General features: G+C 36.0%; 1 protein-coding gene across 1 annotated transcript in view; it reads right to left on the reverse strand.

Moving 5' to 3' along the window:
* The window catches only part of rlf (RLF zinc finger), a 51,444-nt gene that overhangs the window by 13,068 nt on the left and 13,555 nt on the right, over nt 1-24,821 (reverse strand). Inside the window, exons 2-4 of the mRNA XM_069895195.1 lie at nt 8,878-9,032; nt 8,280-8,358; nt 3,874-4,009 (exon numbers count right to left, since the gene is read on the reverse strand). Coding sequence (XP_069751296.1) covers nt 3,874-4,009; nt 8,280-8,358; nt 8,878-9,032 — 370 coding nt within the window. The remainder of the gene's footprint in view (nt 1-3,873; nt 4,010-8,279; nt 8,359-8,877; nt 9,033-24,821) is intronic.

Genomic DNA, 24,821 nt, shown 5'->3' on the forward strand with positions numbered 1-24,821 from the left:
TTACACAGATCAAAAGCTGAAATTTCAGAGATGTTTTTCAGATGTGGGACTGAGTCAGGAACTTTTCTACATGCCATGTGGTTGTGCATTTTGGCAAGACATCTCAGAAAAATTAACAAGGATAACAGGAGTGGCTTTCACTGGAACCTTTTTTTAAATTTTTCACACCGTGAACCATATCAACCAAAATACATACAAACATTTCCCTCTTCAATATACACAGTGGCATTTTCTCCCCTTTTTACCCCCTACCTTCCCTCCCCCCCTAACCAGCCCCCTCCAAAACCAATAAACATTCAACATATACAATACAATAAAACCATTAAACAATGTCATCACACAATGAAAATAAACAAGAAAATTGTGTCATCTACTTTTACACACTGGATCAAGTCATTTTGGCATCTTATCATTTTAGGGAGTTGAGGTCCGAGGCAAGCATTCTCTGTTATCTTCCATGTACGGCTCCCAAATTTGTTGAAATAATGTGACTTTATTTTTTAAATTATATGTTATTTTTTTCCAATGTAATACATTTATTCATTTCCATGTACCATTGCTGTATTCTCAGGCTCTCTTCTGATTTCTAAGTTGACATTATATATTACTTTGCTACAGCTAAGGCTATCATAATAAATCTTTTTTGCGCTTCATCCAGTTTAAGGCCTAATTCTTTATTATTTATATTACTTAGAAGAAAGATCTCTGGATTTTTTGGTCTGTTGCTTTTTGTGATTTTATTTAATACCTGATTTAGATCTTCCCAAAACTTTTCCACTTTCTCACATGCCCAAATTGCATGTACTGTTGTTCCCGTTTCCTTCTTACAGCGAAAACATCTATCTGATAATGTTGGATCCCATTTTTAAAAAACTTTTGAGGCGTGATATACAACCTGTGTAACCAATTATACTGTATCATGCGTAACCATATGTTTATTATATTCTTCATAGTTCCAGTACATAACTTTTCCCATGTTTCATTTTTTATCTTTATGTTTAAATCTTTTTCCCACTTTTGTTTGGGTTTATTGCTTATTTCATAATTTTCCTTCTCTTGCAGCTGGAACAGTTGGAAAGGGAGATAGTAAGTACAGAAGGAACTAACAACAGGGAATTGGCAGACAAAAAAAATACGAAACATTACAAAAGTACAAGGTGGAGAAGAACATAATGAAAATAAAGCAAAAGTATTATGAACTAGGAGAAAAGAGACAAAATATTAGCCTGGCAACTTAAAACAGAACAAGCTAAAAGAACTGTATTGGCATCAAGGAAAAAGGACAAACAAGTAACCATATAACCACTTACAGCACAGAACAGGCCAGTTCGGCCCTACTAGTCCATGCCGTAGCAAATCCCCACCCTCCTAGTCCCACTGACCAGCACCTGGTCCATACCCCTCTAGTCCCCTCCTATCCATGTAACGATCCAGTCTTTCCTTAAATGTAACCAATGATCCCGCCTCGACCACTTCTGCCGGAAGCTCATTCCACCTCCCCACCACCCTCTGCGTAAAGAAATTTCCCCTCATGTTCCCCTTATAATTTTCCCCCTTCAATCTTAAACCATGTCCTCTAGTTTGAATCTCCCCCTTTCTTAATTGAAAAAGCCTATCCACATTTACTCTGTCTGTCCCTTTTAAAATCTTAAACACCTCTATCAAGTCCCCTCTCAATCTTCTACGCTCCAGAGAAAAAAGCCCCAGTCTGCACAACCTTTCCCTGTAACTCAGACCCTGAAATCCTGTCAACATTCTCGTGAACCTTCTCTGCACTCATACAATCCAATGGAGATTAAAGAGAATTTTAAGGTATTTTATGAACAATTATACCAAACTGAGAACGAGGGGAAAGATAGAAGATAGAAGAGTTTTTAGCTAAAATTGAACTGCCAAAATTGCAAGAGAAGCAAAACAAACTGATAAAACATTTGAAATAGAGAAAGTACAGGATATATTAAAAAAGCTGCTGAACAATAAAACACCTGGAGAGGATGGATTCCCAATAGAATTCTATAAAACATTTAAAGAGTTATTAATTCCTCCTCTCCTGGAAGTAATGAACCAGATAGAAGAAACACTGCAACCTGAAGCTGTATCTACTAGGTAATTTTATGGAAATTAGCAACAAATTGACCAAATATCAAATCTCATTTATAAAAATAGCACTGGCAGTACCAAAAAAAATGTATCATAATCACTTGGAGGACCCTCTAATTATAGCACAATAGTCTGAAAATGAACAGCTATATTCCATGGAAAAAAAAGTTACAAAGAACAAATATGACACTTTTGTAAAGGTCTGTCAGCCATACCTGGATCACAATGGGGCCCAGATACAGTAATAAGGGAACAAAAAGGTTAAATTAGATATACAATAACATTCTTTCCCCAAATGTACTCTATATATTTAAAATATATGTAAGCTCTGATGGTAATTTTTATGTATGAGGGGGTTGGGGGGGGTGGGTGGGAAAGGGAGGGAAGGACTGTTTGTTTTTGTTTGTTGTGTTTGTAAGAAAAGGTTTTAATATATTGTATATTTAAAATGTTACTATGTAGATTTTTGAAATAAAAACAAAAAATATTCAAAAATATAAACTGGGAAGATAATACTGTATTCAGTCATTTATTTTCAACATTAAATTCAAAACAACATTACAGTCCTACAGTTCTCTTCTTTAAAACATCACAACATCATTCCAGTTGCTTCTTGACCATAATATGCATTCATGGATTCCATGGAAGAAAAAAAATCTTTTATTCATGACTTTAATGTACAAAACCCCTAGAAGGATGCATCTAAAGGGATACAGGTAAAGGAGCAAGAACAGGCATTTTGGACCTTCGATATGGTCTATCAAGCAACAAATACAGGCTTATGATGTTCTCCTTCAAACATAATTTTCTTCCCTTCATATCCCTTGGTTCTTCTAATATACAAAACAATTTTGAATGCAATCCATGTCAGCCTTCACAAACTTCTGGGTAAAAGAAAAATCCCAATTTTCACGACTCTTCACATGAAGAAATTTCTCATTTTAATCTTAAATGGCCACTCTTATTTTGAGACTATGATCCTTAACTCAACTTTTCAGGTAGGAAAAACATTCCCCTTATATCCAAGCTCTGAAGGTCAATAAGAATTCTGTTTCAAATATAGAGAAGAAAACCATGTACAGTAAAACTCTGATTATCTGAAATGGTCAGGAACAGGCCTATGTCAGATAATTTTTTTTGGAGAAATTGTCATCTTTTTAAAAACAGCCCAGTAGCAACAGCAAATCCCTTGTATCAATGTTTAAACAACAAGAGAAGGCTTTTTAAGAATTCAAATAATGTTTCTCAACAAAAAAAAAAATGCTGGCTGCTGCCAATCATCAATACCTCCCCACCAACATCCGCACTGCCGCTGGGACCCACGTGTCCCCGGTAAGTTTGGCTCCAAAAAAAAATTCGGACAAATGAGGATTTCTGATTTGTTTCGGGTATCCTCATTTATCCTAATTTTTAAAAACATTTCAGATAATTGATGATTTTGGGAATCCGATTTTGAATAATTGGAGTTGTACTGTACATGGTTTTGTTCTCTATATCTGAAACTGACCAAGACTCCACATCTCAAAACACATTTATTAATTTATATAGATCTTCTTGCAATGAAAGGAAATAGAGCATTTGTCTTCCTATTCTGCCTGCCACATTTCAGTGAGCTCACTGAAGCAATTGGGTTTATCCCTTGTCCCATAACACCTTGCTATGTATAAATGGTATGAGATTATGAAATAACTGTACAACTTTGGTGAAATGTTGTAAAAGTTTGGGGGTGGGGAGAACATCTGCCATGTTAAAAAGAGTATACATGATGCTTACCCTCTTCAATTGGTGCTGTCTGCTTGGAAAGGATACATTGTAGAACTGGATTTTTCCAAGCTCCACACTCTCTAGAAATTGCAAGTAGTACCTGCAATTCATTATTTCCAAATTCCAGTAATGCAATGTGAGAATCCTATCAAAATAGTACAATGGCAATTTAAGAGCACAGACACTTCAAAATTATTCACAGGTGAATTAAAACCAGACTTAAATAGTGACTTAATTAGGCAAGAAATTTTATAAAGACACCGACTGTATTTTCATGCTGATTTTTTATAAATTTGTATTTGCCAAGTTGTAAGAATGTACGATTTGGTTACAAATCTAAGCTGAACAAACTAAGCTTAAACAAAAAGCAATATGAATGACAATTCAATGCAAACTACTTTGGATCAAGTGTACTGCAAAAAAAATTATTTGAGTTTTCCATCTTTGGGTAAAGTATTTTACTTTAAGGTATTTTATCTCCATAACAGTGTACATGTTCTGGAATAATTTCACTCACAAAAAAAATGCTGATTGAAATTTTTCCACATGTTGCACTCAAGAAGTCATTGGCATGAAAAATTCTACTTTAATTAGAATTATCTTTCATTAAAACTGACACTTTAAAGAACATGAATGCAATCAAAACATCCATACAAAAGAAGAGTCGAGGAGAAATTTTTCATCCTATTATCGCCTGGAAACACCATCTTCTCCTGAAGATGACTGTTGATTAGCCTTTGCATTTATTACTTGAGTGCAATAATGAACATCAGAGGACCATTAGGCTATTACATAACTGAAAGCATTCAAACTGGGCAAACAGAATTTCAAGCAGCAGTTTCCAAGTTGCAATCAAGAGTAGAAGCCTAACAGGAAATCCTATGGTAGCGTCCTTGTCGGTTTCCTAGACTGATTATAGTAGGAGATCAAATATGACAAATTATTCCTGTATAACCAATGGCATAACCACCATCTTTGAAAGGAGATAATTTATAAGCAAAATAAAACAGAATTTCCTAATTGTATGAAATCTATTTCTAGAATGCCTAAATTAATTACAGTTCATGAATGTACCTTCCTGAAGGAAGTAGCACTATTTGGATACAGACTTGAGTTTTCACTTGTGTATTTTGTTCAATCAAGATAAATGTTGAATGATTCAGATTTCAAGTTCACTAAAACCAAGTTGAACTAAGCCATCAACTGCTTGTTCAGTAAATTTTTAAAAATTATAGAACTATTTGAACAGGGAACATTCTGCCCTAATCTGGAAGTTGCTCCAAGTACTTTCCATTCTTCAGCTACAAAGCCTTGAACAAGAGTGCCAATAGAGAACAGTGAAACATTGAAAACCATCAATCAGAAACACCAAGTAGATGATCCAGCTCAACTGGCTCTTGTGGTCCCTGGTGTCACAGAAGCTGATCCTCGACTAATTCAATTCAGTCAATCTGATAAGTGACAGAGCACAGAGCACACCAAGTGAAATTATTCTTCATTTCAAGGAAGCATTCGTTTTGGCATCATAGAGCTATGATAAAATAGAAGTTGATGGAAAATAAGGGGGAAATTTTCCATTAGCACAAAGCATACCTTGTATAAGTGGAGACTGCTGGGGTTAAACCCAGGAAAATGGTGCAGAAGTTCTTCTGGGAAATGCCCTAAATCAAACTACCTTTTGCTTCCAGGAAAAGCAAGTGTCATGCTCCTCAAGTTAACAAGGCCTTTGACAAAGATCCACACAACAGTGGTCTAAAAGTAATAGCTCAGGTAATTCTGGAGAGAGTGGAAAGGTAGATCTAATGGTAATATTGTCTTTCTGGTACAAAGCACAAAGTAGTAGCTGATGTAGGTTTGTCTCTGAGATCACAACTAGTAGGGTTACACAAGTCTCAGTCCCTTGCTTACTCCTTTTAATGTTTTTGACTTCATCAGAGGAGCCATCGGGTTGTTTGCAGATGGTATTAAAAATGGGACAATAAGTAGGAAAGTTAGAAACTAGGAGAAGCTATATAGTTCTGTCAGCTAGTCAAAAAAACAGTAAATGAAATTAAATCCAAAAAAGTGCATTAATCGAGGATGTGGCGTGCAACAAGAAAATCTTATTGGATATCAATGAGTAATATGGAGGAACAAAGGGATCTTAGACTGTAGTTTTAATGTAGCAGCGCTGGCCAAAGTGGTTTTAAAAAGCACAGAAAATATTTTCCTTTATTGGTCAGGCACAGAGTGCGTCTAGAGATTTTGTTTGTTGTATACGCCCCTAGGTGCATTCCAGCTTCATTAATGCATACAGTTCTTATAATCACATTACAGAAGAGTTGTGATTGCATTGGAGAATGAGTAAAAAGAGAAATTAGAGTGCTGCCAGGGCTGAAGAAATTCAGTTTATACAAACTAAAGTTGTTTTCTTTGGAAAAGGACAGCTACTGAGGGGTGTGCAAAAATTAAGAATCTTAAATATTGTTAATAGGAAGGTCATCCTTCTATAGGGAGGGTGAAAACCCAGAAGGTATAGATTAAGTTATCATTAGAAGGATTAAAGGGGAAACAAAGACAGGCTGGTAGAAGCCTGAAATCGATAGCCAAAAGGATGACTGAAGGGGAAAACCTCGTCACGTTCCATACATATTTGGATACATACTTGAAGAGCCATACCTCCATGAGCAGAAGCCCAATGACAAAAGATCGATTTTTTTTTTCCTGGTAGATCCCTGCTTAGCTGCAAGTTTTTAAAATTAAATTTCCTCTCAGCTACCACCTGGTGTTACCTAGAAACTCCAGCACTGTGATAGATTGTTATATTTTATATTGTATATAGTTATGTTTTAAAGGAGATGTGGCAGGTCACATACAAACACTTCAAAACAGATCTCATTTAAAATGCCAGAGTTCTGCTCAAGCCAGGCTCAGGGTGCCTTTGCAAAAAAAAATTGAAGAATGCCTATAAGGACTTCACAAATAGGTGTTAATTGGAGATGCTGTGGAGTACTAGGTTATTGTTTTGGAAAGCAACAGATGAACGAACTCGGAAGATTAGATCAATCTGAGTGACGGTCATGTCGTTTTCTCAGAGAGACAGAGCCCTTGTGATCCATACAAGAGGAGAGAACTGGCTGCATAATATTTCACTTGAAATAAGGGAAACAAAAAGGAACTGAAAGAAAGAGGTTATCATCTGGAAAACCCTGATGGGGCAATTTTCTTCGGCAAGACACTGAAATGGCTGTTCAGAAGGAATCAGCTGTGGGTGTCCAATAAGCAACAAATCAACAAGAACCTTGCTGAGCAGTAACCATTCAAGCACCAAAGCCTGGCGAAATTCAGAAATGTTAAATTCTGTGCACAGTATAAGAATTGCCTGCAACCAGTGAACTTGGAGGAGTGAGAAGTGAGATTGGACTGTGAATCAAATAACTTTTCTGAACTTACATATACATTACATATACGTGAGCTTAGAATTAGAAGGCGGTTAAATTAGGTTAAGTTAATAATAATAAGTTAAAGTTTGATCCTGTTTTCATGTTTGAAGATCATTAAAAGCAGCTTTTGTTTAAGCAACCATTTGTCTTGGTGAATTTCTATTGTTGCTGGGTTTTGGGGTCCTCTGGGGTCATAACACAGCAATGTTTAGAGGAGCAAGTTCGAGCTGGGTATTTGGTTCCCAGTACCTCACTCTGTGACTGTGCAAGATGTTCTAACTGCCAGGCACATCAGGAGTACATTTGGATATTCTCTATTTGTCTACATTAATGGAAATTCACCAATAAAGCTTAAAACAAAGTGGTCTGACTGGACACCCCATTAATTCACCAACCATTGACACAATGTGGTTGCAACATGTACAATCTATAAAATGTGGCAACTTGCCAATGCCACTTTCAAACGCTCAATTTTTGCCACAAAACAAGCAACATAAATGCACATAACCACATACAAAAGATGCACTGCAATCTATTGGGAGAGTATACAGCTGGTCAAGGCTCTTCACAGAACAGATTGAGGGAGCACTTTCATCAGAAGGACTGTAGTCCAAGGCATTAAACATTGGCCACTGGCCCTGCAAGCATAGCTCACATTCCAATATTTATAAAAACAATATTTCTTTTAACTAAAATTAAGAAAGATTAGTTGTCAGTTGAGTTTGGACATGACTATTTCCCCAAAGTGAAATTATTTCACTGAAGATCTAAATAAGAGTTGCTTTCAATGCAGGGTGTGTTTTATTCTAAACATTAAATGCACAACATATGAACATGTGTATATTCAAACACTTTAAAATGGTGATCACTTTAAGAATAAATTTTAGACTTGCATTTTATGAAATCAACTCAAAACCAGTTCAACAACCCAAAGGGCATTGTTTTGTTTGAAGTATCAGACATTTAACTGAGTTTCTGAACCAATTCCCTCACCTGCAATGTCTGTTGCAGCTGCAGCCATACATCTTGAGGAACTTCATCAGGAAGTGAAAGTAGCAGTTCAAAACAGCTCCTACAATTATTAAAGAATATGGATAATCTGTCTTTTTTTTTTTTTAAAAAGTTTGACCTATTTTATGAAATATTAAATATATTACATCTTCTTAAAAAATGAAAGGTCCAGGCTTCCAATTATATAACAGAAGGCACTTGCTGGACAAGCCTAGTAAAAAAATTTTTTTTTTTTTAAAATATTGAACAAGTTACTGAACTAAAAGTTGTTTTGTTGACAAAACATTATTGCCTTAATGTTTTCATGAAATGTAATTTGGTTTTATATATTTCACAAAAGTAATTCATTCCCTTAACATGCTTGGATCCAGATGTAAAAGATTTCCTTATATGCACTGAATTATCACTAAAGACTTAATAAGTACTAATAATTTTCATCTGCAGCAAACATTTTACAAGTCACACCCCATTACAGGCCACCAAAATAGTCAAAAACAATAATTTAGTTTCTATACAGATAATAAATTCTTACTTTTCTAGTTTCTTTTTTAAAAGAGCCATCAATTGAAGAGATACTTACACTGCTAACTGACCAAGTACAAAATTAATGTGAGCACACTCTGTAGAGAGGTAAGGCCTTGCACTTGTATAATTCTGGATAGAAATCCGATAGACTTCCAATAAAGGTAGGAGTTCTTCAGGAGCTTTGTATTTTTCACCATATTGTATCAAGATCTGCAATGGAAGAAAATGGTTATTTAGAAACTACAAACTAAATCACAATGACTTCTGCAAAATCCAATAAATTGGTTGAACGCTCTTTACCCTTCACAAAACCAAGATGATCTTGTTAGATTACCTTGAATGCAAGTGCAACACTACAAAATCTTTAATTAACATTTCCCCCAGACAGATGTGATGCTAACTGGATTGTTGTTTCTTGTTTTCTGCCTCTTGTTTCAAATAAAGTTCTATTTGCTATTTTTCAATCAAATGTGGCCTTACACAAAGTTAAGGAATTTTGTAAAATTAAAATCAATGTGTCAACCACATTGCAGGCCAACTGAATCCTGAAATTTGCAAATCCATAGTCTGACAATTTTCTTAACATTACTTCACTGATGACTGCAATTTTCCTGAAATCTTTTTATCCCTTCCAATTCCCAATTTAGAGCCAATTCTGATATTTTATTTGTACATTCAATAATGAACTGTAAAGGATTGATTTTACAAAGACTGATAATGTCAAATGTTTCAAACTGAAAATACAATAATATTATGCATATCATCTCTAAATCCATTCAGCATCTTTCATGCAAATCGGAGAGGACTGAGAATTGACAGGTATGTTATAGATTTCCACACTGTACAGTAATTCTTCTTTCTTTGGCTTGGCTTCGCGGACGAAGATTTATGGAGGGGGTAAAAAGTCCACGTCAGCTGCAGGCTCGTTTGTGGCTGACCAGTCCGATGCGGGACAGGCAGACACGATTGCAGCGGTTGCAAGGGAAAATTGGTTGGTTGGGGTTGGGTGTTGGGTTTTTCCTCCTTTGCCTTTTGTCAGTGAGGTGGGCTCTGCGGTCTTCTTCAAAGGAGGCTGCTGCCCGCCAAACTGTGAGGCGCCAAGATGCACGGTTTGAGGCATTGCATTGGTTATTTACTACACTCTTAGCAGAGACAGACATGTTAACCAAAGTTCATTGTTTCAAATAAATGTTATTGTTAGGCACTGAAGAATTGTTTCACAATACTGCAGTAGCCTCCTTTCCACTTGGAGAATTTTTCTAATGCATTTGTATATAGTGTACTAAATTACAATTCAAGATTGCAGAAACATAGTTCCTTTGAAAGCTGTGACAGAAGTCCAAAGTCTTATGCAGAAGCACAGAGGTTAATAAAGAGATCCTGATGTGACCTGAAATGCAAAACCATTCAGTTCCTCAGCAAGTTTCCCAGGGAAGTAAAAGCAGTCATGAAGTAATCTGTGACAAGCAAGAGAACAATCATGCAATTTGATTTAGTATCCCTTTGGAAGAATATTTATAGCAAATTTTCACAACTAACGCAGAGTCTTGGACCTGTATCTTTCCTGATTAGCTAGCTGATTCCAGCATTTTCTGGCTTTTATTTCAAATTTTCAACATCTAAAGTTTGTTTTTCGCCATTAGTGCAGTGGACTTTACACAAAAAAAACAGGTTTTAAAGAAAATTGCTTGGCTATTGCTATAGAGGTGCATACATGTGGGTAGCAAGTGATACCATATGATAAATCAACACAATTATCTTTGGTTTAGGCCACGTTTGTACAGTAATTAGCTCTTGGGGGTGGTCTAAAGTTTTACCATGCCTGATAATCTTGTAAATTCAACTTTTCGGAATTATTTGGAGATGAAGTCACTCAAATCTTTAAATAAACAAGCAATTCCGATTGTCAGTATAATGGTCTCCAAGTACATTTGGTAAAATAGGCATTCAAATGACGAAGGATAGTGTGGGTAAGGAAAATCTCAACATGAGTAGCCAGGAGGAAGTAAATTGTGAAATAGAACTAAAAATTAAATACAATTCCCAGAACAGCCAAGAATCAACTTTGTGTACTCAGTTATAGTAACAGAATGCCCATCTTGGATCAACTATCTCAATATCTCTTACATTACCACATAAAGAACATTATAATTTTGGAAATTAATATTTCAAAAAAATAACTGCAAAGCTATCTTTCTGAAAATTTCTATTTCAATACATGACAATGGTGAACTGGCATCAAAATAGAGCTTTTTTTTAAAATGTTAAACAAAATATTCAATTTTCCACTTCTAAAGAGATCCAAGGCATTAAATGATTTGAGATATATTCAAGTCACCAACCTCCGAACCACGACCTGACTAAGACAACAGTTAATCTACTGTTTAACCATCATCGTAAAGGTGACTTCGTAGCAGCACAAGATTTCAGATTTGTCAGAGTACATACGTGACATCACATACAACTGAGATTTTTTTTTCCTGTGGGCATGGCAAATTACCACTAATTGGTAGTGCAAAAAATAAACTGCACGTAGCGTAAAACATGTAAACAAAAAACTAAAACCGACTGTGCGATTCAGAGACAACAAGAAGAAAATCAATAAAATGCAAAGGAGTCCTTAAATGAGACAGTCATTGATGGGCCTGATAGTGGAGGGGTAATAGTTGTTCCTGATCCAGGTGATACGAATCTTGTGGCATCTAGACCTCTTTCCTGATGGCAGCAGCAAGAACAGAGCGTGTGCTGGGCGGTGAGGACCTTTGATGATCGCTGCTGCTGCTGCTCCCTGTAGATATACTCAATAGCAGGGAGAGTTTTGCTTGTGATAGCCTGGACTGTGTCCACTACCTTTTGCGGGGCTTTTCGCTCAGGGGCATTGGTGTTTCCATACCAGACCGTGATGCAGCCTATCAGCACACTTTCTACCTCTAAAAATTTGCCAGGTTTCTGATGTCATACCAAACCTCCACAAATTCCAGAGAAATTAAAGGCGCTGGTGTGTTTTCTTCATGATGCCATTGGTGGTAATAATCACAGTAGCAGTTTATTTATTATAGCGCATTTAACACAACGCACATGGATCCAAAGCACTGAACATACAATGAGGAATACATTGGTTGCTATTTAAATGATAGCAGGCAGCCACCAAATTACACCAGCGCAGCCATCTTTTTACATAGACTACACCACTTAGATCATTGTTCAAACTATACCCGTTCCTCCCAATCGCAGCAATGAACAACTTTCCAATTTCAAATGAACAACAGTACTACAAACACCAGACTTCAAAGAACAAGTGGTGAACACAAATAACCTCGTTCGCAAATACATTTGGATGTGACAACAAGTTCAACTGCAATCATCTTATGGCTGGTATACCAGCATCGGCAACTTAGATGTTAAAGTTTGCTAGCTTCAAGAGGAAAACTACCAAGTCACAGTTTCTTGAGGCAGCAGAGAAACAGCTTGCCTCAAAGCCTCCCTAACCTCGGATGATTTGAACACCTTGAGGCCTCGCGCCTCAGATCAACATATCCTTTGGATTTCTCAGGGTTAACACTACTCCATTGCTCCGGTCGGATAGGGACACCACCTCTATATCTGCCACAGTGCACCATTTCCATGACCATTGAAGCAGGCACCACTAGAAGGCAGAGGCCACATCGCCAAGAGACCCCGCAGCTCAGTCTCTTCAATAGGCCTCTCTCCACAACCGTCCAGCTGCAAACCTTGTGTCTTCGTTTCAGCGACTCACTTGTTTGGCAACCCAGGATACAGTTCCAGACTCACTGCATATCACAGAATCTTTCAAATCCTGTTTTGTGCATGGTGTGTCTACTTACTAGTTATAGCAGTCTTGGGATCCAGAGTGGCGCCTGCTGCAACCGCAGTCGTGCCATCACCTTTCCACTGGTGTGTTGGATCCAGAAAAGATCTTCCAAGATAGTGACTCCCAAGAACTTACATTTGCTCACCCTCTCCACCTCTGATCCCACAATGATCACTGGATTTTGACATCTGGCTTTCCTTTCCTGAAATCAACAATCAGCTCCTTAGTTTTGGTGACACTGAGTGCAAGGTTACTGTTGCACCATTTAGCCACGTTTTCAATCACCATCCTGAAAGCTGACCCATCCCCCTCTTTTATACCACTACCATGGTTTTGTCGGCAAATTTGTAGATGGTGTTATTGCATTAAAGTGCTCAGGAAGTTATTAGTTCAAGTTCTGTGACCAAGATCAGTTTTCCCAGCCAAGTTCAGTTTTCCCAATTGATGCCTGGCTCCATGCATAGATGACTATGGAAGTTCCCTGGTGAACAATGGTTTCCGACTCCATCACAACATAACCTCCAATATTTAAGATTCACAACAGTTGGTTCCATCTGGCTGGCTTGGAATGAACACATTTGCTGGGATCCTAACAATGACCTCATCATTGGTCTAATGTGAAAATCTTAGATTTTTGATCAAAAAACCATGTCTTTACACCTTTTTAAAATGGCCAAAATTTCCAAACACTCATGTGAAAGATTTTTACTGTATGGATGATGCAAATGCAAATATATATATATGTGGTTAACTAATTCCTAATAAGGAGTCACGTGATGGAGTAGTGGATGGTCGGGGAACTCCAGCCCTCTCCGGAAAAGTTTTTAAAAAAACAGAGAAAACACAAAGGCACAAACACAAAAATTAAAATAAAGTGAAAGTAAAGGTGGGAAGAAAATGGCAACGAAGAAAGAAAAGTCGAAAGCAAAGGAAAGAAGAGAAGAAGAAAATACATCGGAAGAAGAAGGTGAAGGCCTTATCTGTCCGAGGAGGCCCGCTGTGGAAAGAGAAGCCCGCTCCCTCAGGTCAGTCGAAGTCCTGAGCTCGGGACTACAAAAATGGCTCGCGGAGCCAAGCAAAAGTGCGCAACCGCGCAAGACAAAAAAAAACACTGACGGGAGGGGGGACCAGCTGAGGAGTCGATCTCCACAGCTGAAATTGACAGCCACAACACAGCAGCAAGAGGAGAACATAGAAAACAATGAGAACAAGAAAGAGAGTAAAAGGAAATCAAATAAACAACAGATGACCAACCCAGAGGAAGAAGAGGAAGAACACAGAGAAATGGAAGAAGAAGGGAAGGGCAAGTACATGGATATATTTTTTTTAAAAGAATACATGGAATCAATAAAAGAATGGCAATCACAAGAATTTAGTGAAATAAAAAGTACAGAAGAAAAGATGAATAGATTAGAGATTTTCATGTCAAATATAGGAAAAAGAGTGGACAAGGTGGAAGAATGAGAAACAGCCGTAGAAATGGAAGTAGAGGACTTAAAAAAGAAATTAGAAGAATCTAATAAAAAAGTTAAAGAGACACAAGAGCTGTTAGCTCAGAAGATAGATATAATGGAAAATTATAATAGAAGAAATAATATAAAGATAGTGGGCCTTAAGGAAGATGAAGAAGGCAAGAATATGAGAGAATTTATAAAAGATTGGATCCCCAGGGTCCTAGGAAGACCAGAATTACAGGAAGAAATGGAAACAGAAAGGATACATAGAACATTAGCCCCTAAACCACAACAAAAACCAAGATCCATTTTAGTAAAATTCCTAAGATATACAACAAGAGAAAATATATTGGAGAAAGCAATGAAGAAAATAAGAGAAGACAAAAAGCCACTGGAATACAAAGGTCAAAATTTTTTTTTCTATCCAGATATAAGTTTTGAACTCCTGAAGAAGAGGAAGGAGTTTAATACAGCAAAAGTGATCCTATGGAAAAAAGGATATAAATTTATGCTAAAGTACCCAGCGGTACTTAAAATAGTTATTCCAGGGCAGAAAAACAGACTATTCTCGGATGCGGAGGAAGCACGAAAATTTGCAGAACAACTACAAAACAGACAGAGAGATGAAGACATGTAACGAGAGCAAAAATTACCACAAACTATATGTATGTGTGTATGTATATTTAAAAGAAAATATATAGAGTATAGATAAGAATTAATAAGGGAAAGTAAGGAAAGAGAGGAAGTAAGGAGGGAATTAAGAGTGACCTTTGTTATATATGAAGATTAAAATCTTTTCTGGGGGGGCTGGGCGGGGAAGAATTACGGTCACTGCGAAATCAGTTGACGTTTGCGAGTGATTTCGCAAATCCAAATGGAGAGGGGAGATGTGGTTGCCCGACAAGGGACAAAGGGCAACTCAGGAAGGGGAGGGGATAATGGGGGTTAAAGGATTTTTAGATGGGAGAGTAATGGAAATATTTTATGTTTTAGAAATGTTGTCTTATAATGTGCTTAAAAAAAACCAGAAATGGTTAAGAAGGAAAGGTGATGATGAGGAAATGGAAATGAAAGATAAACAAAGTATAAGATGGCTATGTTGAATTATATGACTTTAAATATTAATGGAATACATAACCAAATCAAAAGGAAGAAACTTTTAAATTTATTGAAAAAAAATTGATATAGCATTCATTCAAGAGACACACTTAACCGAAGTGGAACACAAAAATTAAAGAGAGATTGGATAGGACATGTAACAGCAGCATCATATAATTCAAAAGCTAGAGGAGTAGCTATATTAATCAGTAAAAATGTACCAATTAAAATAGAAGAGGAAATAATAGATCCAGCAGGGAGATATGTAATGATAAAATGTCAGATATATTCGGAGTTTTGGAATTTACTCAATGTATATTCACCTAATGAAGATCAAAAATTTATGCAAGATATCTTTTTGAAGATAGCAGATACGCAAGGGAACATACTAATAGGAGGGGATTTCAATCTTAATTTGGATTCAAACATGGATAAAACTGGAAAAAAAAATTAATAGAAAGAACAAAGTTTATAATTAAATCGATGCAAGAAATGCAACTTTTGGATATATGGAGGAAACAACACCCAAATGAAAAGGAATATTCATATTATTCGAGCAGACATAAAACATACTCAAGAATAGACCTATTCCTGTTATCAGCTCACATGCAAGAGAGAGTTAGGAAAACGGAATATAAAGCTAGACTATTATCAGACCACTCCCCCCTGTTATTGACAATAGAGTTAGAGGACATCCCACCAGGAATGTATAGATGGAGATAAAACTCCATGCTACTTAAAAGGCAGGATTTTGGAGAATTAATTGAACGACAAATTAAAATGTACTTTGAAATAAATACGGAATCAGTGAAAGATAAGTTTATACTATGGGACGCAATGAAAGCGTTCACCAGAGGGCAAATAATAAGTTATGTAACCAAGATGAAGAAGGACTACAACCAGGAAACAGAACAGCTGTAAAGGGAAATAGCAAATATAGAAAAAGAATTAGCAATGAAGGAAGACACAACTAAAAGAAGAGAATTGGCAGATAAAAAAATAAAATATGAAACACTACAAACATACAAGGTGGAAAAGAACATAATGAAGACAAAACAGAAATATTATGAACTAGGAGAAAAAAAGCACAAAATTCTAGCGTGGCAGCTTAAGACAGAACAAACTAAGAGAATGGCATTGGCATTAAGGAAAAAAGACAAGCAAATCACATATAATCCAACGGAGATTAATGAAAACTTTAGAGAATTCTACGAACAACTATATCAAACTGAAAACTAAGGGAAAGAAGATAAAATAGATGAATTTTTAACTAAAATTGAACTACTGAAATGACAAACAGAGAAACAAAATAAATTAACAGAACCATTTGAAATAGAAAAAATACAGGAGATAATAAAAAAACTAACGAACAATAAAACACCAGGAGAGGATGGATTCCCAATAGAATTCTATAAAACATTTAAAGATTTATTAATTCCTCCCCTTCTGGAAGTAATCAACCAGATTGATAAAACACAAAGCTTACCAGAGTCATGTAAAACAGCAATAATTACAGTAATACCAAAGACAGGGAAAGATCCACTTATACCAGCGTCATATAGACCAATATCTTTATTTAACACAGATTACAAGATAATAGCTAAACTATTAGCAAACAGATTAGCCGACTATGTACCAAAAATAGTAAATCTAGACCAAATTGGATTTATTAAAAAAAGTCGAACAACAGACAATATCTGTAAATTTATTAACTTAATTCATGCAGTAGAAGGAAATAAAACTCCAACAGTAGCGGTTGCTTTAGACGCAGAGAAGGCCTTTGACAGAGTAGAATGGAATTATTTATTTAAAGTACTACAAAAATTCAGCTTACCAGAGAAATATATTAATTGGATTAAAGCATTATATAAGGGGCCATTGGCGAAAGTGACAGTAAACGGATATATATCAAAACAATTTAACTTAAGCACATCAACAAGGGAGGGATGCCCACTATCTCCTTTACTGTTCGCATTAGCCATAGAACCATTGGCAGAACTGATAAGAACAGAAAATAAAATAAAAGGGATAAAAATAAAAGACAAGGAATATAAAATCAGTCTATTTGCAGATGACGTTATAATATACTTAGTAGAACCAGAAATATCAATAAAAGAATTACATAGGAAATTGAAGGAATATGGAGAAGCGTCGGGGTACAAGATTAACGCAAATAAAAGCGAAGCAATGCCAATAAATAATGCGGATTTCTCAAAATTTGAGAAAGAATCACCATTCAGATGGCAAACGCAAGCAATGCGATATCTAGGTATACAAATAAATAAAAACCTCAGCCATCTATATAAACTCAATTATTATCCACTAATTAAAAAATTACAAGGCGACTTAGAGCATTGGAAAGATTTACCACTAACACTGATAGGAAGGATAAACTGTATTAAAATGAACATTTTCCCAAGGATACAATATTTATTTCAGACATTACCAATATGATTAACAGAGAAATTTTTCAAGGATTTAAAGAAAATAAGAAGGAAATTCTTATAGAAAGGGGGGAAACCGAGGATAGCACTAGATAAATTAACAGAATGGTATAAACAAGGAGGCTTACAACTACCAAACTTTAAAATTATAGAGCCGCACAATTAAGATACCTATCAGATTTTTATCAAACAAGGGAAAAGCCAGATTGGACTAGATTAGAACTAGATAAAATAGGGGAAAAGATACCTGAACATATATAAATGGGATGAAAAATTGGTACTACGTAGAAATTCTCCGGTATTGCATCATCTGCTCAACATCTGGAAGAAGATTCATGTAGAAAGGAATAAAACAAATTACCAACTACCAAAACTAATACTGACGCAAAATCAGCTAATCCCTTTTACAATAGATAACCTTTCCTTTAGAGAATGGGAGAAAAAAGGGATCAAAAGAATAGAGAATTGTTTTTCAGGAAATAAACTATTATCCTTTGAACAATTGAAGGATAAATATAATATAACTGACGATACAAGGTTGGCATACTACCAACTGAAATCCTACTTGAAGGACAAATTGGGAAACAGTCTGAGGTTACCAGAAGGAAGTAATTTTGAATATGTGATTATAGATACAATGATAATCAAAAAATTTATAACAAACATGTATATTAAACTACAAGAAAAGGAGAATGAGGAAACAAATGGTAAAACCAAACAAAAATGGGAACAAAATCTAAGCATAAAGATAAAGAATGAAACATGGGAGAAACTATGCTCCGGAACCATGAGAATAAAACAATAAACACAAGGTTACGTATGATACAATATAACTGGATACACAGGTTATACATTACACCTCAAAAGTTAAATAAATGGGACCCAACAGTATCAGACAGATGTTTTCGCTGTAAAAATGAAACGGGAACAACAGTTCATGCAATCTGGACATGTGAGAAAGTGAAAAAATTTTGGGAAGATCTAAACCAGATACTAAATAAAATCACAAAAAGCAATATACCAAAAAACCCAGAGATCTTCCTCCTAAGTAATATAAAAAACAAAGAATTTGGACTTGATTTGGATGGAGCACAAAAAAGATTTGTTAGGATAGCCCTAGCTGTAGCAAAAAAATGTATTATGTCAACCTGGAAATTAGAAGATAATTTGAGAATACAACAATGGTATATAGAAATGAATAAATGTATTCCATTAGAAAAAATAACATATAATTTAAGAAATAACATTACAATATTTGAACAATTATGGGAGCCATACATGAAACACAATAGAGAAAACCTATCGTGGACATCTACCACCTAAAATGACAGAAGGAGAAGAGAATGAAAAGAACTGACTCAGTGGAATTTCTTGTTTATTTTTATTGAGTGACAACATTGTTTAATGGGTTTAATGTATCTTAGATTCTGAACTTTAAATAAGTGGGAGGGGAGGTGAGGGAGGGGAGGAGGGAGAAAATGACACTGTATATATTTGAAAAGGAAAATGTATGTATCTTGATCAATGTGGTTTATAGTGTGAAAAATAAAAAATAAAAAACTAATTCCTAATAAACAACTTGCATTTTTTCTATGTCCGTCATAAATTGTGTCTTTTGCATAGTTATAGTACATTTATAAATTTAATCATGTTGAACATTATATTGACACCAGCAATACAATGAAGTACATCTTAATAAATATTAATTTTTAAAATGCAATTTATTAATTTTTTTTAACAAGTACACAAAACCACAAGTAATCATATTTAAGAATTTGGTAGTAAGACAATATTATCAAATTTCTGGAAATGTACACAATAAATCACCTTCTGGATCTGCTGCTCCAAAATCCCAATAAATGTGATATTTTGTCACCTTATAATCTTTGATTAAATTGTCTTAATTAAAAAAAAATAATTTAAGCTCATCAAATACATTTTTTTCCTTTATTTGCCCTGGCACAGTTTTAACTTTGTAATCAAACAATTCACATGTGATTAAAGTGCAGATTTTATTAAAAATTTGTATACATTTTCATTTGAGTATGTAGAAATTACAGCACTTTTTATATATTGTATCATCATATCAGGACACCATAATGATTGGGACATGTGGCTTCACATCTGCAAACTTGATAACACTGTTGGAGCTGGATCTGGCGATGCAATTGTGGGTCGATAGCTTGAACAGGAGCAGGCTGAGCACACAGCCCTGAGGTGCACCAGTGCCCAATATTCTGCTAATGACCCGGATGGAATGGTCTTTGTTCGGAAGTCCAAGATCCAGTTACAGAGAGGGGTGTTGAGTCTCAGCGAGGACAACTTCTCCACCAGCCTCTGAGAATTCTTGTATTAAATGCCGAGCTGAACAGCCTAGTCGAGGAGGTGTTGTTCTCCAGGTGGGCCAGGACAGAGTGAAGCGACAAGGCTATAGCATCGTCTGATGCTATGATGCAGGGCAAGGGAGGCAGACCCCAGTCATCCTCTCTCCCGCTCTTCTGGTCCTTGGCATTGACCTCCAATCCAATGCTCTACAGCAGCTATATCACTCTCTGATGCAGCCAACCAAGATACTCTTGAAAAAGGTTGACAAGATGGTGACCAGTAACCTTGACCACCTCAGTCTGCTCACACCTTCCTGACAAGTGAGATGATGTGTCTACGATTGGTCATTACTTCAGTGGACTCCAAGGAACTTGGTGCTCTCCACTCTCTCTATTGTAGAGTTACTTATGTGAAGTGGAGGGTGGTCATCCCTACTCTTCTGAAGTCTACAATCATCTTGATCACTTCTGTGATCTATGAATATTCTCGTGACATCACTGGCATCATTTGTCTCAGAGTCTAATAGTTTAGTTCACATTAGATATAGGCACAAAACTTTCAACCAATCTTGCATTGCAGTATTAGCAAAGTGCAGCTTTCACCTGAGACCTTAAATGGCTTTTCCAAGCATAAAATAGATCAAATTTTAATCAAAGAGAATGATGGCCTGACCCTCTTTTAATCAACATCTCAAAGAACAGTCATCTTTGCATTGTCAATTTGCTGTTGAAACAATTTTGTACACACAGATATGCTATTTTCTCCTACATTCCTTCAGATCTGAAGCAATATATTTCTGTGAAGTGATTTAAGATATTTTGAGGACATGAAAACTTTATTTAAACTCATCATATTAGCACACCCAACTGCTGGAGAGCATTCTGAGATTCACCAGGATGGTGTTTTTGATATAGCACTTTAGTTATGAGAGATCGGGTGTTTTCTCCTTGGAGCAGAGGAGGTCAAAGGATGATGATACATATAATTATGAGGGATATTGATTGGGTACAATGCAGGAAACGATGACATTTGAAGGGCATTTGAGGGGTATCTCTTTCACCTAGAGGGAAGCAAGTACTAGAGTGATGGAAGCAGAGCTACTGACCATATTTAAGAGGAGTCTGGTTAAGCACTTGAATTGCCTAGGCATAGAACATATCTGAAAGTAATAAAGATTAATGTCCTCTGATCAGTGAGGAAATGGTGGGCCAAAGGTTCAACTCTGAATAAAGCTAGTAGTCTTTATGCCACTAGTATCACATTAGAGTCACAAAAAATTCTTAATAGGATTTTCAAAGAGAAGAAAACATAGTTCAAAGTGAAATACATCAGCACAAAAAAAATCAAATAATGAAGCCAAGAGCAATCCAGCTAATCTTCTGCCAAACCCTTCTTCCACACCCTTAAATTCTTATTTATCATCCTTTTGACAACCACTAGTGAAGCATCCTTAACCAGTACACCTACATTCAGTGCAATCCACAAACATTGTGTAAAATTTCCCATAATTTTTTGTCAATTATCTACATTCTACAACTCCTGTCTCCCCCAGGTTTTAACTTCTCTTCTAAAGGGAAAACATTCCCATTATTTACACCATTTTAGAGACATAAACATCTCTATCAGTAGGTCTTTTCCTATGGTGTGAACAAGTGGGTAAACCAGGCAATTTAATCGGTTACCTACCTAGGAATTGCGGGATGTGAAAAGGTCGAATTGGGCACGGCTGGTCAAAACTGACCGGGCTCCAATACGTAGGTGGGGGGTACTCTAGGAGCCCAGCTAAGTTCACCTGCCAATCCCCTTCTGGCAGTGAGAAACAACAAATGCCTTACCAAGGCTTTGTGACATCAGCGCTGAATGCATCACATTGGCGATCCACCTCTGAGGATTTTGCAACTTTTGCTTTTCATGCAAAAGACAATTTATGAATCAAACTATTACTTTTCATCATTATTATTCAGTTCCTTGAAGTTTTAAGTTCACTTTAAAACTTAATTGATGTATAAATAACCAAGTTTACAACAAGCTGGAAGAAAAAAATGCTACTGACGGTTCTGGAACCGAGTATCTGGAGATGGAAGAAAGGTTAACATTATGCAAAACAGAGCAGCATTCAGTTGTCTGTTCTCTTTATTAATGCTATAACAAGGTCTCTACGCAGCACCATCTACTGCAATTGCCAGAAATACTTAAAAGGAGAATGTCGCTTTTTTGTTAAAAAGTTGGCCAAGATTTTCCATCACTCTGTCATATCCCGCCAACCAGTAACTCCATCTTGTAACGTTCTTTCAATTTCCCTCAATACTTTAACTGTACAAAACATCTGCATGTAGGTTTTTGCAGGTGACAGTCTATTTTAGCTTGAAAGTGTTCAAATAAGTGATTAAGTAATTAATATTTAAAAGCCCCATCATGGCAAAGCCTGACAATCACAGAATGACATGTGGCAATGCTGGAATTCTTACAGCACCTGTGGATGCCTGCATTTAACATCTCCACATAGTTATTTTAAAGCTAATCTGTCAATCCCTGGTTGGTAACAAAAGTTAAACCAAGTTTCTGAGCCTTAACTACAGTGTAAACTGCAGCTCCAGAGACTTTATGAAACCATTCCTTTGCCTTCAACATGTTACTATATTATCTTAAGGCCATTATACAAGAGATTTGCATCACCATCACTTTTGTAATTTTAACATGAAGCTCATAGCTTTGGTTACATCAAGGATAGGGCAGGCGTTTGCCGCGGCACTTGCCCGCTTTGTTGTAAGAAACATCGAACACCGCACATGTTCTCACTACCAATACATGCAGGCATCTGGCAGGAGAATAAATAATTGACCTTTATATAAGAGTTGGAACCTGATGATTCTGTTGCACAATTTAACTTTAGAATGTGTTAAAGTGGTCTTCAACGTTAAGATTTATACAAGCGGGTTCTGGTGGTATTCCTGTGAGTGCGTAACGTGTCACTCACGATGTCATTGCTGGGGGTGGGACATTCCTGAAAATGCCCACTTGCTGATTTTCAAGGTACAGCCTTCTCGGGAACTTCACCCAGTTCCCGGGGAGGGGGTCCACCTACATTCAGCACTGTGAAAAGGCCTAGTAATCACCAAAGAGGACCTCCAGCTACACAAGTCTATTTACCTGCCAAAGCTCATCATTTTGGAAACATTTCAATAAGTCACTTCTCTCCATTCAAGTACAAAACCAATACTGAACACAGTACTAACAATTGAGAATTTATATTCATCACAACTTCCTTGGTCTTGTATTTTTTTTTGCTGTAATGAAGTCTATAACTCCATCTGACTTTTTGTTCAAAAATATCATTTTTACACTATACCAGCATGCCACTTCATATTTATCTCAACAAGTCTTGGATTTTTCACAAACTGAATTAGCTGCAGGAATTACCTAATTTTAGAACAATCTAGTTCTGAACATACTTCAATGGAATAACATATGCAACATGGTGTAGGGAGATAATTTATACCTTCAAGTTTAACACAGAATTAGTTAGAAATGCAGATGTTATAAGCTAAAACAACACTATCTAAAGGGAATCCTGTGAAACAGTCTCAGTCAGGAAGTGCATGGGAACTTGCAGATGCAATCTGTTTTGCCCACCCATAAAAGCAGCCAAATAATGACTACCATAAATATAAAAAAAACCTCTCTTAATAAAATCTCTATGATTCTGTCAAAAACTAAGCAATATCACCTTATAATTATTTGTTCAAGGAGAAAGATTTACATTTATCATGTGCTGCTGTCACTATAGCAACCATTTTAAGTGGGTTTATGTATGCATTATTCAATAGCAAATATGACACTGGTCAAAACATACTTTTGCAACTTGATAATACATTGCTTTGATTTTTGGTTTCTTTAAAGTAAGCAAATTGGAAGAATTTCATAGATTCATTGGCTATGGTCTAATTCACAACAAAAGCATCTTTTAAAACTATTACACAAGAATAGGACAAATACATTTTTCATAAGCTTTCACACAAGACTATTAGAGAAGTTTTATCTAGATGAACATTTGTACACAAAAAAAGTGAAAGGATAGATTTAAAAATTTCCTGCCTGCTTTTTGCTCATATCTTGATAAAGGGCTCAGACCCAAAACATTGTTTACCCATTGCTTCCTATGGATGCTGGGTGACCTGCTGAGTTTCTCCAGCGCTTTGTGTATTGAACAAAATTAACCCTTAAATGTTTTGCCTATTTGATCCAAGATTGCAAGATCCTGTCACTTTCCAAAACACTTTTAATGAGAATTTAATGACATTTGTGTTCTCTTACGCACTTTCATCTGCAGGATTTTATTCAAATTCAAATCATTCAGGAATAAATTATTGGATACTTATACACCAAGCCAATAGTCCTCATTTTACATAGAAGCACACTGGCTAATGGTTATTCAAAGAAAGTTAATTAATGCTCCCAATAAGAGACACTCGGGGGGAAAAAAAGAACAATTAGGCCAAAACACAAATCAAGTTATGGTCAGTAACAATAACCTCCACTTGAAATAATTTGGGAACATTCCGTTTATCCCACCCAACTTCAAGTATTATTTTCAAACAAAAATCCATGCTCAAATGATATGCTATTGGCAGGTTAGGAACCAGGACATATTTGAACATCTTACTCAGCATGGGCCAAATGACCCATTTTTGTGCTGTCTATCATGTACATTAACAATTTTAAATAGACATTTACAATTTCAACATATGCAAATAAAATAATTTCAGGCATCAGTGCAACTTGCTTTACTTTTCAAACTGAACAACACAAACCAGAAAACTTAATTGATAACAGTTTTCATCAAATT

The sequence above is a fragment of the Narcine bancroftii genome, chromosome 8 (genome assembly GCF_036971445.1).
Source record: "Narcine bancroftii isolate sNarBan1 chromosome 8, sNarBan1.hap1, whole genome shotgun sequence".
NCBI classification, from domain to species: domain Eukaryota; kingdom Metazoa; phylum Chordata; class Chondrichthyes; order Torpediniformes; family Narcinidae; genus Narcine; species Narcine bancroftii.